Below are 16,863 nucleotides of genomic sequence, written 5' to 3'. Positions count from 1 at the left end.
CCATGTTTTCCTTCCAAAAATTTCTCCTACCCCTTCAAACTTGGATAGGTAAATTGAGCATGTTGTTATTAATTATTATTAAAAATAAAATATCTATTGTACATGCTATATTCCAGTTTAAAAAAATAAAAATGCATAAATAATTTTATGTAGAGAAACCATATTTTTTTACTTATATTATTATTTTTTACCATCCAACATGTCAATCTACATCACTTTTTATTAGGCATTAGCTCATATATAGTATATAGATTATCGATCATCATGGCTTATCATAAGTAATTTGAACAACCTATATTGGCCATCTTTTCTAATTTAGCATCCAACAACAATTTTTACCCATCAAAACAAAACCAACCCAATCCAAACAACCAAGAAACAAGGAGGACCTTCCATGCCCACTACCGGACCCCAAATAACATGCTTTTTATGCTTTCGTCCTTGTTATTTTCCTTGAGGTGCCCAAGGCCTCCTCCATGGCACTACCAAGGCCTGACATGGAGGCCTTTAGCTGCTCCACCCTCCTCTCTCTCCTTTTCCTCTTCCTCCTTTCTCCTTCTCTTCTCACCCTCTCTGATGCCCAAGCTACTTCCATTCCCCGTCGTGAACTTCTCACATTTCACAAAACCTTTGTTGACCTCCTCAATAACCTTGAGTTTGACATCTCTATCGATGTCGATATTCGCAACCCTCGATTAAAGCAAGCCTACAATGCTCTCCAGGCTTGGAAGAAAGCTATTTTCTCTGACCCCACTAACTTCACCGGAAATTGGGTTGGCCATGATGTTTGCTCCTACAATGGCATTGTTTGCGCTCCTTCTCTCGATGATCCTTCAGTCCTTGTTGTTGCTAGTGTCGACTTCAATGGTGCCGACCTTGCTGGATATATTCCTATCGAGATTGGTCTCCTTAATGACACTGCCATCCTCCACATCAACTCCAATCGGTTTTGCGGTGTCCTCCCCTCTAGCCTTTCAAGTCTCACCCTCCTCCATGAGCTTGATGTAAGCAACAATTGGCTTGTCGGCCAATTTCCTTCAGTGGTCCTTGACTTGCCTGCTCTCAAATACCTTGACCTTCGATTCAACAACTTTGAGGGGTCGCTACCACCCAAGCTCTTCGACAAGGACCTCGATGCCTTATTCTTGAACAACAACCTGTTTGATTCTAACATACCAGAAAACTTGGGCAATTCTACGGTCTCCGTTTTAGTTTTGGCTAACAACAAGTTTGAAGGTTTCATTCCGAAGACCATTGGAAAGATGAAGTCCACCTTAAATGAGATCATCCTATCCAATAATGGTTTAATAGGATCCCTTCCAGCTGAAATTGGATCATTGAGTGAAGTCACAGTACTTGATGCTAGCTTCAACTCTTTCTCAGGAGTCCTGCCAGAAACTTTTGCAGGTTTAAAGAAGCTTGAATCACTAAATATTGCACATAATATGCTAAGTGGCATCGTGCCAGATAGTGTATGTGGAATAAAGAGCCTTGGCAACTTCAAATTATCAGATAACTACTTCAAAGGGGCAGCCTCGAAGTGTACATCAAGATCAGATTTGGTATTTGATGACAAGGGCAATTGTTTTCTGAAGTGGCGGCAACAGAAATCAAGAAAGGCTTGTGCACCGGTGCTGGCCCAACCAATCATATGTCATCATCTAGATGGGACCGAGTGTGGTATATCGGCCCTAGCCCCTGCTAGCCCTAAGCCACTAACTCGATCACCATCTCCACCATCTCCCATGTATTCGCAAGTACCACCAGTTCAATCTCCACCACCTCATTCGGTTTATTTACCACCAAAGCCACTAGTACAATCTCCACCTCTATCAATTTATTCACCACCCCCTCCAATCTACTCTCCACCACCTCCACTAGTCTATTCACTTTTACCTCCAGTTTACTCTTCACCACCTCCACTAGTCTATTCACCACTACCTCCAATTTATTCTCCACCATCTTTGATTAGTTTTCTACCACCTCCCCACTCATCGCCATCACCCATCTTCTCTCCCCCTCCTCCTGTCCACTTACCTCCTCCGCCTAATATAATTATCTCTTCCCCATATCTATATAATATCTTGCCACCAGTTGGAGGGCTCAATTATGCATCGCCTCCTTCACCCCAATATCCAGGTTATAACTAAGTTGCACTCTTGTTCAAATTTTTTAGGTGGAAAAGAATCCACCTCTGTTCATGCACCCCAAGAGCTTCCATATACTACCGTGGGGAATATGAGATAAAGAGAGAGTGTCATTGGTGACAACATGTACTTCCAAGACATCTCATTTTTCTTTTAGTGGTACTTTTCATTTCCATGAGCCTTTTTTCCTTTGGGGTTGCAATTTGCACATGTGAATGAAATCTTCAAATACAGAACAATGCTCTTTTTGCCTTGATGATTCATACAATGATGCATTTAAAAAGAGCCATTTATACATGAATGCATGCATTCTTTGTGCCTACAACATGCCATTTTTGTTTTTTACTTGGTAACCTCTTCATACATCTTTGACCAAGCTATTGATAATAACAATGGTTTTTCATCATCTTTTTCTACCAAAAATACAACTGCTACAAAGTATAATACTAAGTTGTGTTTTGTTTTGGCACTTGATTGTGTTTCTCATTTCAAGTGCAGATTAGGGATGTAACGAATCAATCTAATGCCTGAAGTTTACATTCATCCCAAGCTAGGTTGTCAAGTAGCCCTTATTAACAAACCTAGTCAACTTGCATATTAATATTTGAAAATGCATGGCAAAATTTTTAGATTAATTTGTAATGAGCACACAATCACTTCTCCATGGGTTTTGTGTAAAGCTTATATATCATGTACCATTGTAAATGCATATGTTAAAATCTATTATGTATTAGACTTGGCCCCTATGTTGTGAGGTTTGACTAAAGTTTCTCCATGAGATAAAATGATGAAAGAGCGAGCTTAAGTAAGTAGAGAGTTGTACAAGGTAGCATTATTGAGTATAAGGATTGATTTCTAGGATTAATATTTTGATGACAAATTTTTTGGTTATGATTTTTTTTCTTTGATAAGTAGATATTATGGCCCATAAGACCTTGTCCCAACAAGTCATTAAAATAGGTTTAGCGATTCAAGATGTTGGTAATGAAATACATAGAGAGGTTTGGAAGAATTTCTATTAATTCACAATTTTTATCACTATGTTTGAAGTATGTGCAACTTTGATTATTAATTTATTTGTGCGTTTAGTTCATATCCAGGTTCATAGTTCGAAATTTGATTGTTGAGAGAAAAGGAGGGAGGCCGATCTGTACTATAATTACTCAAATTATATTTTGGAGATACACCATCTTATTCACTATAATTACCCAAGTTTATATTTTGGAGATGCACCATCTGAGAATCATATCTTGAACCTTTAATTGATAAATAGATCAAGTGTGGTCGCCGGGAGAAGCCTCAACTCATTAATTCAAAATTTGTTATTTGCTAACAAATCTAGTTTGTTGAACATAGGATTAGAAAAGTATCCTATTTTTAGATTATATATGGTTTAATTTTATATGTGACTCATCTTGTAGAATTCCTTCCATAAGTCTTTCATGTTTTTTGGGGTTGTCGTTATCTCTTAAATAAAGTTTCCAACATTTGGTGTGATCGGATCCTAGGCTGTTATTATGAATTTGGATGATATCAGGCAACCTCTACTTTTTGCTCTGATATATGCACTCCTCCCACTATGTTAGGGGATTAAAATTACTGCTTCTATTATATTAAAACAAATTGTATTATGAATTGTTACATGCAAGGCAATTTGCAAATTATGAAAATTCCTAGCAAATCAGAAAACTTTAATTGTTATGTGCAAATTTTACTTCTCCATCTTCATGGGAACACGTATCTCTTGGTTGAATCCAAATATGCCCTATAAATAAAAAGTGATCAAGGACACCTTTTATCATTGCTAAAAGTTGGATATTTTTAAATATATAAATTTTGGTTTCATAATCATTCAAAATTGAGAAGAAAAGTATGTTCTTAATTTTTGTATCTTATAGAGATAAATAGTAAGTTAAAACTTAATGACTTTAGATCGAGCTTTTTTTTGCATATATACCTTGCAAATATAGCTTCTTACACGTTTACCATCAAAAAATTATTATTTGCATCTATATTATCCTATTTTGCATGGACGTCACTCCTATTAGATTTTTGTATGAGAATATTAATAAATAATTGTTTAAGTATAAAACAACTCTCTTATCTCTTTGCTTGGAAACCATTGAAAATTTTATATAAAAGGTACAAGGTTAAGGATGTCAAATAAAACTCAAAATCATTAATTTATTAACATTATCAATCAAAAATCCAATGGAGGATTAGTCAAAAATCTAATAGGAGGGATATTCATACAAAAATAAGATGATTTCGAGGATATATGTGCAAATCTGGAGTGTAAATCTGCATTAAGTCATATTTGCAAGGACATATATGTAAGATCCCTTTTAGATATAACTATAACATATGCTAGATCTATAATGCAAGAGAAAAAAATAATAAATCTATAACATCTACCTACACTGTCTTTATCAAAAAATATTGAAAGTATTGATGATATAAATGAGATAGTTCAAATGGTTATTCCACTCTATCTAGCAAGCAGAGGTTTTAGGTTAAATTTTGGTTGGTGTATTCCTGTCTTAGGTTAATTATAATGTGGGTGAACCTCTTCTCCATTTTTTCTCTTAGCATAAACGAATGAATGAATGAATGAATAAATGAATGTTACAACTAGATTCTCATTTTTGTTATATGCTAACATGGAATGAATTGAAACTAGTAATTTGAGAATGTAAAGGTTGTGGTTATTTCTATCCAGTGGTAAAGTGCTCATTTGAATTTTAATACATGGGACATGATTGTTCTTATCAAAACATTCTTCTATTACAAATATAGTTGATTTTGGAATTATTCACAATGAGTTGGCCAAGAAGAGAGCAGAAGTATGTTTAGGATCATCTTTTGTTAAAGCCTTAGCCCAAGCTCAACCTAGTCTGGCTCAAGATTTCCTTTGCTACATTTTTTTTTTACAAAAGTATATACTAGGTTACAACCTTTCATTTTGCTATGGAGGAAACAATAATGTTATTATTTCCTTAAAAATAGAAGATAATGCTACTATGTTGATTGTTTTTTTGAAGATAGACCATGCAAAAGAGTTTGGATGCTCTCAAAATTCTTGGTATCATTGAATAATGTTAGCAGGTGGGATGCACCTATGTGGAGAGCAATGATAAGCGAAACTAAACTTGAGATGATCTTATCTTTGATATGCACCCTTCCTGTCTTACCTCATCTCACCTTCTCATCCTAAAATAGAGAAAGATGGGGATGGTGACAACATGCATGGCAATACAATTTTGCAGCTAGATGTAAAGTAAAGGGTGATTAGATACGGTTAATGCAAAGCGAGAACAAGAGCCAAAGAGAAGTACATGTATCCAAAAGAATCAAAGACCTTTCATTGCACTTATATCACAATACCATTTTCTTTAGAAGAATTGATCGCTACAATTCACGATATATAGGCATACTCTCTAAATTGTATCCTAGAAGACCTTGAAATATGTCTAGAAAAGGCTTGGAAGATATGGAACCCCTATCTAGGAAGAAGGCTCTAAGAAAATCATAGGCGGATCGAGTTTGGAAAGGAAATTGGAATTTTAGGAAAAATGCGATCTTCATACCAAGTAGGACTTGATAGAAAATGCGAGATAAATATGGAAAAAATGGCTAGCAAGAATAGTAACAAATAGAGTGAGAAAAAAACTTATTAGTCAAGGCATGCCCGAAGATGCTGTTTTTAGACTAAGATTCACTCTCACAAGATGCATAGGTTCCTTAGTTACTTTCTCTCAAGATACAATATTTGTTCCATATAGTAGGTGGTACTCAAACCTACACACTATCATAGTAGCCACCCGGAACTCAGTTTTGATAGAGATTTAGAGATGAGAAGGCTCAACTTCAACTAAGAATTTTGTAGACACCCATATTTATATAGCAAAGCTTTCATAACTATTTCTTAATTTAGGCCACTCAAATAAGAAATAACTGGCCCTTAATGGAATAAATTGTTAGCAGATTAAACAAATCAAGCCATCTCACAAATATAGCTATCTCATAGGAGCAAAGAAAGGTAAAACCATGTGGTGAAATTAAGTCAAATCTTATTAAATACATATGCTTAAAATCATAAAAACTAGAATGAGCTAAATAAGGTACATGATAACCAAGATATGGAGAGAATACACGCCAACAATACCATGACATGCTATTCTTGTAGGCATATGTGCCTAACCTCACTAGGTCATGCCACATCATGCATCATATACATGTGCAAATGTTGTGATGCACCCTAAAAATTTAAAATTTCTAAAATATTTATAGAAAACTTAAAATATACCAAAATCATTAAGGGATCCTAACAATCCCCTACATGTTTTCGAAATTCTGAAAGGAAGAGAACTGGGTTATATATACCATGTCTTTGATGAAAGGTGTCTTTCGGACTTGAACATCATCAAGCATGAGAAAGCTTCAAGTCATATGGGGTCGTAAGTGCATAGGTCTTAAACTTGAACCTTGGTGAGCAAGTTTAATCAAGCCAAGTGCATAGAACTAAATTGCAAACTCAAGTTCTTCTGGATGGTACATTATAGTTATGTGCGTGTATCTTGGATTTTATTAGTGCTCTAGAGATAGCCCTAATTCTCATAGGTTGTGATCTCATAACTATACTCATATAGGTGAGCTTACCAACCACCTACACTCGAGTGGATTGCCACTCAGATCTAGATTAGAGGATAGGAGTTCCACATCAATGATTCGAGCATTAGATATGATCCAGTATCTCTAAACTACTTATATATAAAAAATATATAATTTGAAGAATCCTAGCTTATGTATCAAGTATCGAAAATTTGGACAATTTAAATAACATGAAACAATGCATGCTTTTGTAACTATTTGATGCACAATCTAGACGTCTCTAAATTATATGATTTTTGGTGTGTTTAGAAGTAGTAGATCATATCCAAGGGCTCAAATCATCAATATTCCATCATCCAATCTAGATCCGACCAGAGTTAAGTGGAGATCTATTGGAGTGTAGCATCAAGCTCTCAATACATTTCTATTATAGTCAATGAAGAAAGGGATAAGGGTCATTGTGCCAATTTTTAAGTTAACGCTCTCATCTTTTCCCCACCACCCTACTTAATCTAAAGTTTTCACCTCTCCGGTGTTGGCAATTTTTTCCATCTCATTTGGACGTGTCATGTCCCATTGGTGGAGTCCCGTCCGAGTGTGGCGGAGGAGACTAAAGACAAGCTAGATAGTAAGGGTTGGTGCACGTGGGTGTACCACCAATGTCAGATCAGCTGAAAGTGATTGAAAGGAGGATAAAAACTAGTATGGGTCTAAGTTCTCAAAGACTTTCACCACCGTCGCACCACCGTTCAATGAATAAGAGGATGTAGTCTAGGCTACAGTCGAGAGGTGTTGCCGATGGGTTATAGTAGAAAGGTGTAGCATTGGAGTATGGTAGAAATTTAAGTTATGTCTAATCCTAGAATAAAATGAAGAGTAAAATTAAGATAAGATAAACATGCATTAAATTGATTGTCGAAGGATCTCCTCACAAAGTATAATTTTTATTTATTTATACTAACAGATAATAACTATACACTTTGAAGGTTGCTCTTAGATCTAGCCTCTACTGCTTATAGTTTTAGTAATTATCGCCAATTATCTTTCACCATGCATGATGGCCAGCATAGCTGCTCTGCAACTATCAAACCGATAATTATATCTTTTCGGTCCAAGATATAGTTTTGTATTTGAGATTATCCATGATACTGCCTCAATAATCTCGATCTATTTCCATATATTGAGATTATCCTGACCAAATTCTCCTTCTTCGGCCTATATCTTCATACTTGGTGAAATTTATCGTGGTCGAACTCTCCCCATTCCAACAAAGGTCACATAACTCTTACTTGCTCTGGTTTTGTTAGATTTGATTCCTGTGGCTCTTGCTCTTGGCTGCCAACTAGATTGTTAACATAGGGTGCAAATACCTTGGCACCAATCCATTCTCGATAGACCTAGTTTGATTAAATTGTTAGGGATATAAACTAAGGGAGGGATAAAGGCCTTGTTTTAGTCTTATCCTAGAGATGGGTATAAGCCAACCTTATTACCGGTTCCAACTGGCCCTTAGTTGTAGAGTTTAGAGAGTGGGGAGGTTGAGGAAGATATGGTAGTGGAATCAGAGAAAGATGCCAGATAAGACAGGTTTCAAATTCTTTCTTGAAGCATGACAATCATGTGCGAGGATTTCCTTGCAAGTAATACCCTTTTATTTATCATTTCATTAGAACCGATACTTCCACTAGTACCTCCAGTGAATAACAGTCAAAAAGTAATTAAAAGAATTGATTGTGATATGATTGGTTAGTATTGATGAATAACTCATGCAAAAAAATAGATGAAAACAAATTCCCATGAGCTCAAGTGTAGAGTCCTAATATTTATATTTGATGATGTAGACCAAAAGTTTGATATTTGCCCGACTATATTCTTATGCATAAAGTCATCCTAAATGAATGGTATAAGGGCTTGTTTGAAAATTCAGTAGGATCGAACTGGAATCCTAAAAGGACCGGACATGATGGCCTACTTAGCCTGTATTCTTCTAAAGGCTCATCCTAATTTTAGCCTAAATCCCATCTAAAGGCCTAATTGATATGTAGGGAGGAAAAAAAATCTCCATTGATTTTTTTCCTCCTAGAGAATTTGGGCTTGAGAAGTATTGGATTGCAATGAGCCTACTCAAATAGATAGGCCACTCCATAAATCTAATAAAAAATCTATCTCAATCCTACTAGATTTAGGGCATGTTTGGAAAATCCAGCAGAATTAGATCATGGATTACACAATTTATTGAAGTAAGATCTATATCAACCTAATCCCTCTCTAGCCTAACTCTTATAGGAGAAAAAAAAGACCGCCATAGATTTTTTTTTCATACTATAGTGCAACATGCCCATAATTGGAATTTAGGCCTAAAATAGAACTAGCCTTTAAACATAAAGGCTAGATCGGGTAACAAGCTTGATTTCTATATAGAATCTAGTCAAATCCTACTAAATTTCTTAAATAAGCCCTAAATAAGAGAAAATACTATAAAATGCACTGAAAGCAACAGAAATGGAGAGTTGATCAAGCCAACTTATAAATTGGCACGAGCTAAATTGCAAGTTTTCAACTATCCATGTTATTTTTAATCCATAAATCAAATCAAAATACAATACATGCTATTTCAAATGTCCATATCATACAACTTGACAAATGAGCAAGAGTCTCCAAATAAATAATTTTAGCATATATGTAGTTCAAAAATAATAGATTACCTTATTTGTGAATGATATATCTACATAGTTGATAAAAGAGATATAGTAGGGCCCTTTTTTCTTTTTCTTTTTTTTGGCACTTGCTGGATTGTTGTAATAAATTTGTTTAAAAGTACAAAACATACAAATTTGTGGTCGCAACCTATCTCAAATTCAAAAATATTATTTTTTAAATATAGTAAAATTATTTTACAAATTCTACTTTATATTTTATATTTTATATTTATATATTATTTTCTTTTCTTTTTACTATAACCAGCCAATCTAGCTCCGCCTTGAACCCAAAAGGTCTGAAATGAGTTTAGATCAATGACCACCCGGATAGGACGCAGAAAAACCCGCTACCCACTCCGTCGCCAAGCGTACAAGGGAAGGATCCCGAGATCAGGTGATTTCCACGCGCGGGCCTCCGGAGGCCGTCCCCTCCTCGCGCCTATATAAAACCCCTCGAACAACCGCCCTTTCTCCCCACTTTCTTCCCTTTCTCGTTTTCTTCCCCCTTCTCGCCCGCTCGGCGCACTTCTCCGGGGATGGCCGCGCTGCCGCCGCCCAATCCCCATGTCTTCAGCGTCCGGATCGTCTCGCTCGACTACTATATGGCGTCTCCAATCCCCGATCTCGACTTCTGCTACAGTAACTTCCATGGTGGGTCGCCTCACAAACTGTCTTCGTTCCTTCTCTCTTTGTTATGGTTTTGGAGATTGGATTGGTTATACGATTTCTTTCATTGTGGCTTTTAGGGAGAAATGTGGAGGATGTTCCAGTTATAAGGATATATGGCTCTACTCCTGCTGGACAGAAGACTTGCCTTCACATTCATCGGGTTGTCTTTCATTACTCGTCTTTTTTACTGCATTTTTTTTGGAATTTTTTGATGTAATTCCCAGTGTGACACTGCTGATTGATTTTAAAATAGGAATTGAATGTATGCAAGTCTTTGTATATTTTATGTTTCATCTCAGTGTTCTCTGTATTTTTTTAAAAAAAATTCCTCATGCTTTTTCTGGGATTCCTGATGCTTTAAGGAATAGTAGCCGGTAAAGACTTTCTATCAAAGCAGATCATGGGGATTATTATGGTACTTGGCACGATTTGTCTGGTGGCTAGCATTTCTTGGGAATCCTGATATGAAATTAAATAACTGAACTGGGTTATTATTTCTGTTATTATTACTTTTGTGAAATTGGTGGCCATATGATATTCATGAAAATCGAAGATAGTAGGCTGCTGCATTAAAATTTGCTAATTTACTAACATAGAATTAAAGAAGCACATTCTGTGGAGGCGGAGCCTGGATTTCTATTGGAGGGGGGTTGGGGGTGAAGTTTTAAGCCCACCACATTCATCCTATTCTAAATTAATAAAAATAATAAAAATAATTAGAATATTAAGCAATATAAATTTCAAGCACAATATTTAATCATTGATACAATAGACTATTTTTCAAAAGAAGTCCAAAAGAAATCCAAATTCTAAAACTTGAATAAGGCGTTGATTAACATGATTTTAAAAAAAAAAAATTTCAACTAATAGAAATTATGAATATATCAAACTCTATTCATCATTCACTAACATATGGATGATATATGATACTGAAAAAGCATTGACGTCATATATTCAAAAAAATCCACATCCACATTAAAGATTTGTAATTTTAGAAAATTTTTACTAAAAAAGTAGGAAAGTAAAAAGGCTAACAACAGATGTGACTTAGTATGAATGTAGACTTAAATGTTTCACTTAGCTTGTCATACCAGTTCACACCAGTTCTTAAATCCTTAATTTGGGGCATATTCATTCTTTTTGGTTCACAAGAAGTCACATGTCCTCTTGAAAGTAGATGTTTTTGGGATGTAGTCGTCTTTTTACCCCCTTCCACGCTATAAAGTAGGTTCCTGGTAGTTCTTTGTTAAAGCAATGCTCTCTCATGGTTTGATTGGTTTTTGAGTTTCCAATTTATGATATCGTGGAATATCTACTACATTTGTGCTCTCATATATTTGTGCATTTCATCTACTGAAAGTTGAGATGCTTTCGACTGCACAATTTTAGTTGCAATTTTATTTATATATCAATTTAATTACATTAGCATCATATTTTTTATTAAATTTGTGATTTTGCGTAGTTGAAAATCATGCATAATAAAAATCTTAATGAAATTATTAACCATCGTCATTCGAATTGCATTCTAACTGCTTTTACTTGTTGCTGTAGGCCTTGCCTTACTTGTACATTCCTTTTCCTGTTGAGCTGCTTCAAAATCCTGAGGAAGGTAATTAATACAGCTTAGTTATTTCTAGAAATCAGAATATTAATTATGTGTTTGTCGAATGTTCAATAGACTTTTTTGTACTTCAGTAATTTATTTTGAAGATGTCTGTACTCTAGAATTTAATAGCTGTTGCATGTAGTGCTCCTTGATTGCATCTGCTTACTGTATAACTATCAGGTAGTTTCTTTACCAGCCAACTGTTATAATATATTGTGGTAGGCATAGTTACTTTGTCCAGGCATAAGACACCAATGAGCGGAGGTTCCCATTGAGTCCCCGTTGTGAAAAGTTCTTAATATGTCACATAACTATCAAGCTTAATGCTTGAAAACAACATAAGGCTTGTTAGGCAAGGTCAGAGATTTTTTTTTCTCAATCAGTATGCTTGATTATATCTTGAAAGTCTTGCTTTCTGATTGTTTAGTTCTTGTTTATCAGCATCAATAATTTAGATATGAGAGCTACTTTGTTGACTTTAGGAGCTAATGATATTACATAGCATCAAGAATGTATGCTTGCTTTTGTCTGTCGATGTTATTATAAAAACTAAATCATTATGTTCTTTCTTCTTTTTTCAACTTTATACCATCTTCCAACAGATTGGCTTGAACACAATAAATATTTCAAATCTATTTTTTCTAATCCTTTTTTTTTTCCGATTTCTTCCAGTCTACGTTTTTTTTTTTTTGATTCAGGTTTTATTTGATTTATTACTTGGCTTATGTTTGTTCCCTTGCTCGTAGAGCTGTGCAATGACAAGGCCAAAAATCAAAGTGCCCATCCTTACCATGCGATATCTATGATATATATCCTGTAGACATTAATTGTCATGGTATAGGGTAAAATACATATGTACCATCTACTTTGCCCTGTATCATTGTGTTTTAAAGAAATAATATTGGGTTCTTTCTTTTATCATCGCTATATATGAACTTGCTTATATTGATAGAAAACTAAGATAATGTTTTCATCGTTCGTAGAGTCACTGTTTTAAAATGTGGCTGCCATGTGTTTTGAGTCTTAGGCAGGCCTCTCCACTACTTTGCTTTCTGCCTAGTTTCCTAGGCAGTTGTCTTATGTTATCCTGCTGCATAGTGGGAACCCAAGGGGTCTGCCTAGCTTAGGAAGGTCAAGTTTGGACTAACTTTGGGGTAGTGCCAAAAAATTAATTCTAGCTAAATTGCGGTTTGTGTGGACACATAATAACTTGCTTTTCTCTTTGTGTTATATAAGCCCCTTGCATTATTTTGCTAGTCACAAGTTTTACTAATTCTTGCTTATTTTTATATTTATCTTTCTATTGATTAATCATCATTGGACAGATTTGCTTGTTGCATTGACTTGAATTATTCAACATTTTTCTCTAAATGATTAATCAACATTATTTTATAAATTATGCAACAGTTATCATGTTATCATGCAAATTACTATCATGCATTACCTAATTCTTTCTGATTTTTTATTTATTTAAAATTAACTTTATAAGTGTTTTGATTTATTTTTTTAATATTTTTTGTACACTCTGTCATGCCATCCGCTTATGCATTTGGCTTTCTCCTAATTGCTATGCAGCTCCTAGCTGCTTACATATGACATAAGACAACTGCTTTTAGAACCTTGAAACCGGCTAGAAGAAGGTTGCAAAAAGTATCTTCCTCACATTAAATCTTCACCTCATGGAGGGAATATGCTTGCATTTAGTGCTTCTGTTCAGTAGCTAAACAACATTGTTTGGGAATGTGATTCTTGAAAAACCTTTCTTGCTTTTGCATATTGCAAGTTTTTAGGACTTTTGATTTGTTTAATTAGTTGTAAAACTAAACAAGTCTTTTGTGATTTTCATTTTGGTGTATAATTTAATTGATATAGAAATAGTTACATGCATCTAGTGGACTAGACTGATTTTGGTGAGGATTAATGAAAGGGATGAGAAGATAAACAGATATTTTCACCTGTTTGTTACAGGCAAGTTGAAATTTAAATTTCTTTGAAAACAAATATTCATGAGTGCTCTATTTAAATTGAGTTACCAAGATGTCAAGGACCTCCCAAGAAATTTATCACCACTTTCATTTATCCTCATAGAAAAAATAAATAAGTAAATAAATAAATAAAGAGAAGTGTTAAATTATGAGGTTATCCACCTAGAATCTCTTGCTCTCACTAGGTTTTATCTTTTTTGTTTATATACCAAAGGATCCAAAAGTATAGTTGTATACTTGGCTGCTCAAGTGTATGATAAATGTTTTGAAAAGGGGTGCTCGTACTCAAGGTACACCATCCGGTACCGGGCCTCGTACCGGTGCCACGCTATCATTGTGTTAGTACAGTATAGTACGGGGCTGGTTAGGCATGCCGAGTGTCGGTACGTCTCCCATACTGTGTACTGATACCGAACTGGTATAGTATGCCCCATACGGTCCGGTTCAGTATGATACGACATGCTAGGCTTGTATTGAATACACTCTATGCTTCCTTTTTTGTCCCATTTTCTTACACCATCTTTATTATTGAATCTCTCTTCTTACTCTTATTGTCTTGTTTGTAGAGTTTCATGTCAAGTCTCCTCTAATTTTTGTATATTACATATTTAAATATGTTCTGTTCCTGCTCTCTTTATGTTTGAACACAGATAATAGGCAGTTATCATCTGGTGTTGGCATGGTTGACTGTCTTTACAATTTCTATTGTTGATCATGATGTTTAAACCCTGAAATGCGTAGGAGTGAAAATTTAAATTTAAGTTTTCACCTTCATTAAATTGATCAGACTTTGTCATGTATTGTTTCACATTCATTAAATTTATTTTTATTTCAGTGCAAGGATGAAAAGATCTCTCATCACACAGTTGATTCTATTGTAAAACATGATTAATCTTCATTATTGCTTGCTAACACAATATAATCTTGTTTGGCCTAATAATTTACATGTTAATTTATACTCTGATGCCCATACTATTATCATTTATTACGTGCACAATTATGTATGGTCTTTGCATCGGGAGGTGGACTGTTGGGATGGTGGTGTCTCAATCTCTTGTGCTTTTGCTCATTCCACCCTTAAGTAAGCCTAAGTTACTTTTTCTTGTGCACGTATTTCCACCATTTTTTTTCTGTCTTTGTGCAACTATGGATGCTCTCGGAGCCAAGTCAGGGTGGATTGGAGGTGTCCGCATCTCTTGTGCATCTACTCTCAGACTTTTTTTCGATCACCTTACGCAACTTTGCTTGCAAGTGGTGGTCCCTTCCTTCCCTTCTTCCATATGCATATTGTGGCCAATTGTATTTTTCCACCTTTGTTATTATCTTTCTTATTCTTAATTTTTCCTTTTTATAATGCTCTGTATTTGTTTGCTGGCAAACCTTAACTGCTGACTTTCCCATCATTTATGTGAAGCATCACTAGGTTGAGTCCTGTGTTTTAGTTATCTAGCTAGAGCCAAACCAAAGAGGTGGGGTTTTCTTGGTGGGTTTTGCATTACTTCTAGGTTTTGTCTACTGACGAAATGGGTGGGTTGCCATTTCCTGTCTAGTTAGTAATTTTGTCCATTTATGTGGTCTTCTATGAGGCACTTTAGACCATCAGTTGCACATAAGTGTTCCCAAGCTAATTTTAGACAGACATCTACTAGATATTTAGCAGGGCCTATTAGGTGGGTCATGAACCTCAGCCATTAGGTCAGACCTAAAACAAAGATTAGGCATGTCATGTTCTTTCGGGTGGATCAATTCACAGCTACCAAATGTGCAAACTTGGTGATGCCTATTTTGAATTTTGTTGCTTTGTATCTTCTGTAGGAATGCATGTTCCTTATTTGTTTCTTTTCTCCCTTCTCGTGTATTGCATGTGGCTGAACTAGCTTTTCTCTTTCAGTCTACAACCAGAGTCATGTATATTATTTGAAGACTGATCCATGGTTTGTGATAACCTTTTAGTCATTTAAGTCTTTTAATAAAATTCAAGTGTTGGTTAGCAGTGATGCTATTTGTTTCTTATGGTACAGATGTTTCCTGTTGAAGATGATTTAATAATGGGACTCGTGCTTTCTCATTTCAGCAGTTCCTTTTTTCCTTTTTTCTATATGAATGTGGTACTGTATTGTGATCAAATTTACTGATGTATGTTTTTCAGATAAACTGATTCTGTTGCTGATTACACAATTATCAGTTATATATGTTCCACTTAGCTGTTACCATGCAATCTATCTTGCAATATCTAATGATTTTGTTTATATTTGTCCTATGCAGGCAATGCATTTCTTCATGATCTAATGAATGCTATCGAGAAAGCTTTAAAAGTATGCCTGGCGTCTTCCTCCTAATTTTCCCAAATGATCGTGTAAATGTTTTCCCATACAATCTTTTGTTGTTATGATTTCATTAAAAACTGTGCCACTATCTTTTTACTGTTTCAGAGTCAAAGTACTTCTGTGTCCAAAAGACAACACATACATGGGTGCAGCCTTGTTCGGGCTAAGAAATTTTATGGCTACCACTCATCAGAGGAGCTCTTTGTGAAGATGTATTTGTATCCACATTTTCATTTTGTTTCTGACTTAAATTACACCTTTCCTTGACAATCTTTTTGAGCATCTTGTGGTTGTTGATCATGTTTCCAGATGCATGGTTTTCATGAGTAGTGTTATTGGCTGAATATGGCCATGGTTTTTGTAAGGTTCTCATGCTCAGACTGTTGCATGCCATTTAAGCTGAAAGTACAGCTTATGATAACATCTAGATGCTGGTTTAAAAGTTGACTTGAATCCTTCACAAAATTTTCATGAATGTTGGTGTTCGATCTTATACCTTATGCAGCAGCTGTTTGGTTTTCAAAGCGATGGATACTAATTATCACATTCCATCTACATGAAACATTAGTACAGGACCATAACTATTTCTATATGAGATTGAATTAATTCTGCTCTGTTTATGAGTGTTTTGATGAAATGGACTGCATCAATCATTTAAGTTCCAAACATTTAGTGATGGCCTAATAATGTAAAAACTTGAAAAATTTTGAAAAATTATAAAAATATTTGGGATCTTAATTATGATAGTCAATCAATAAAATTTGATGAAAGCAAAGAGGGAAAAGAATGAACTTTTTGGAGGTTTGTGCAACTAATCAG

General features: G+C 35.1%; 2 protein-coding genes across 3 annotated transcripts in view; both read left to right on the top strand.

Moving 5' to 3' along the window:
* Nucleotides 1–461: 461 nt before the first annotated feature.
* Nucleotides 462–2,383, top strand: LOC103716053 (pollen-specific leucine-rich repeat extensin-like protein 4). Its single transcript, XM_008803901.3, has one exon. It carries the CDS (start codon nt 477–479, stop codon nt 2,148–2,150), a length of 1,674 nt encoding a protein of 557 aa, XP_008802123.3. The 5' UTR covers nt 462–476; the 3' UTR covers nt 2,151–2,383.
* Nucleotides 2,384–9,806: 7,423 nt separating this feature from the next.
* LOC103716039 (DNA polymerase zeta catalytic subunit) overlaps nt 9,807–16,863 on the top strand; it is a 44,208-nt gene continuing 37,151 nt past the window's right edge. For both annotated transcript variants that reach the window (XM_017844943.3, XM_008803883.3), the window contains exons 1-5: nt 9,807–10,108; nt 10,204–10,286; nt 11,678–11,735; nt 15,983–16,032; nt 16,150–16,262. In XM_017844943.3, the coding sequence (XP_017700432.1) occupies nt 9,994–10,108; nt 10,204–10,286; nt 11,678–11,735; nt 15,983–16,032; nt 16,150–16,262 (419 nt within the window). In that variant the 5' untranslated portion in view covers nt 9,807–9,993. The remainder of the gene's footprint in view (nt 10,109–10,203; nt 10,287–11,677; nt 11,736–15,982; nt 16,033–16,149; nt 16,263–16,863) is intronic.

This window comes from Phoenix dactylifera, chromosome 3 (assembly GCF_009389715.1).
Source record: "Phoenix dactylifera cultivar Barhee BC4 chromosome 3, palm_55x_up_171113_PBpolish2nd_filt_p, whole genome shotgun sequence".
NCBI classification, from domain to species: domain Eukaryota; kingdom Viridiplantae; phylum Streptophyta; class Magnoliopsida; order Arecales; family Arecaceae; genus Phoenix; species Phoenix dactylifera.
Note: the sequence above shows the minus strand (reverse complement) of the source record. Positions and strands in the feature narration are given on the sequence as shown.

What these genes read in the sequence shown, in the direction of transcription:
- LOC103716053 (XM_008803901.3), top strand. Translation starts at nt 477, where the DNA reads ATGGCACTACCAAGGCCTGACATGGAGGCCTTTAGCTGCTCCACCCTC.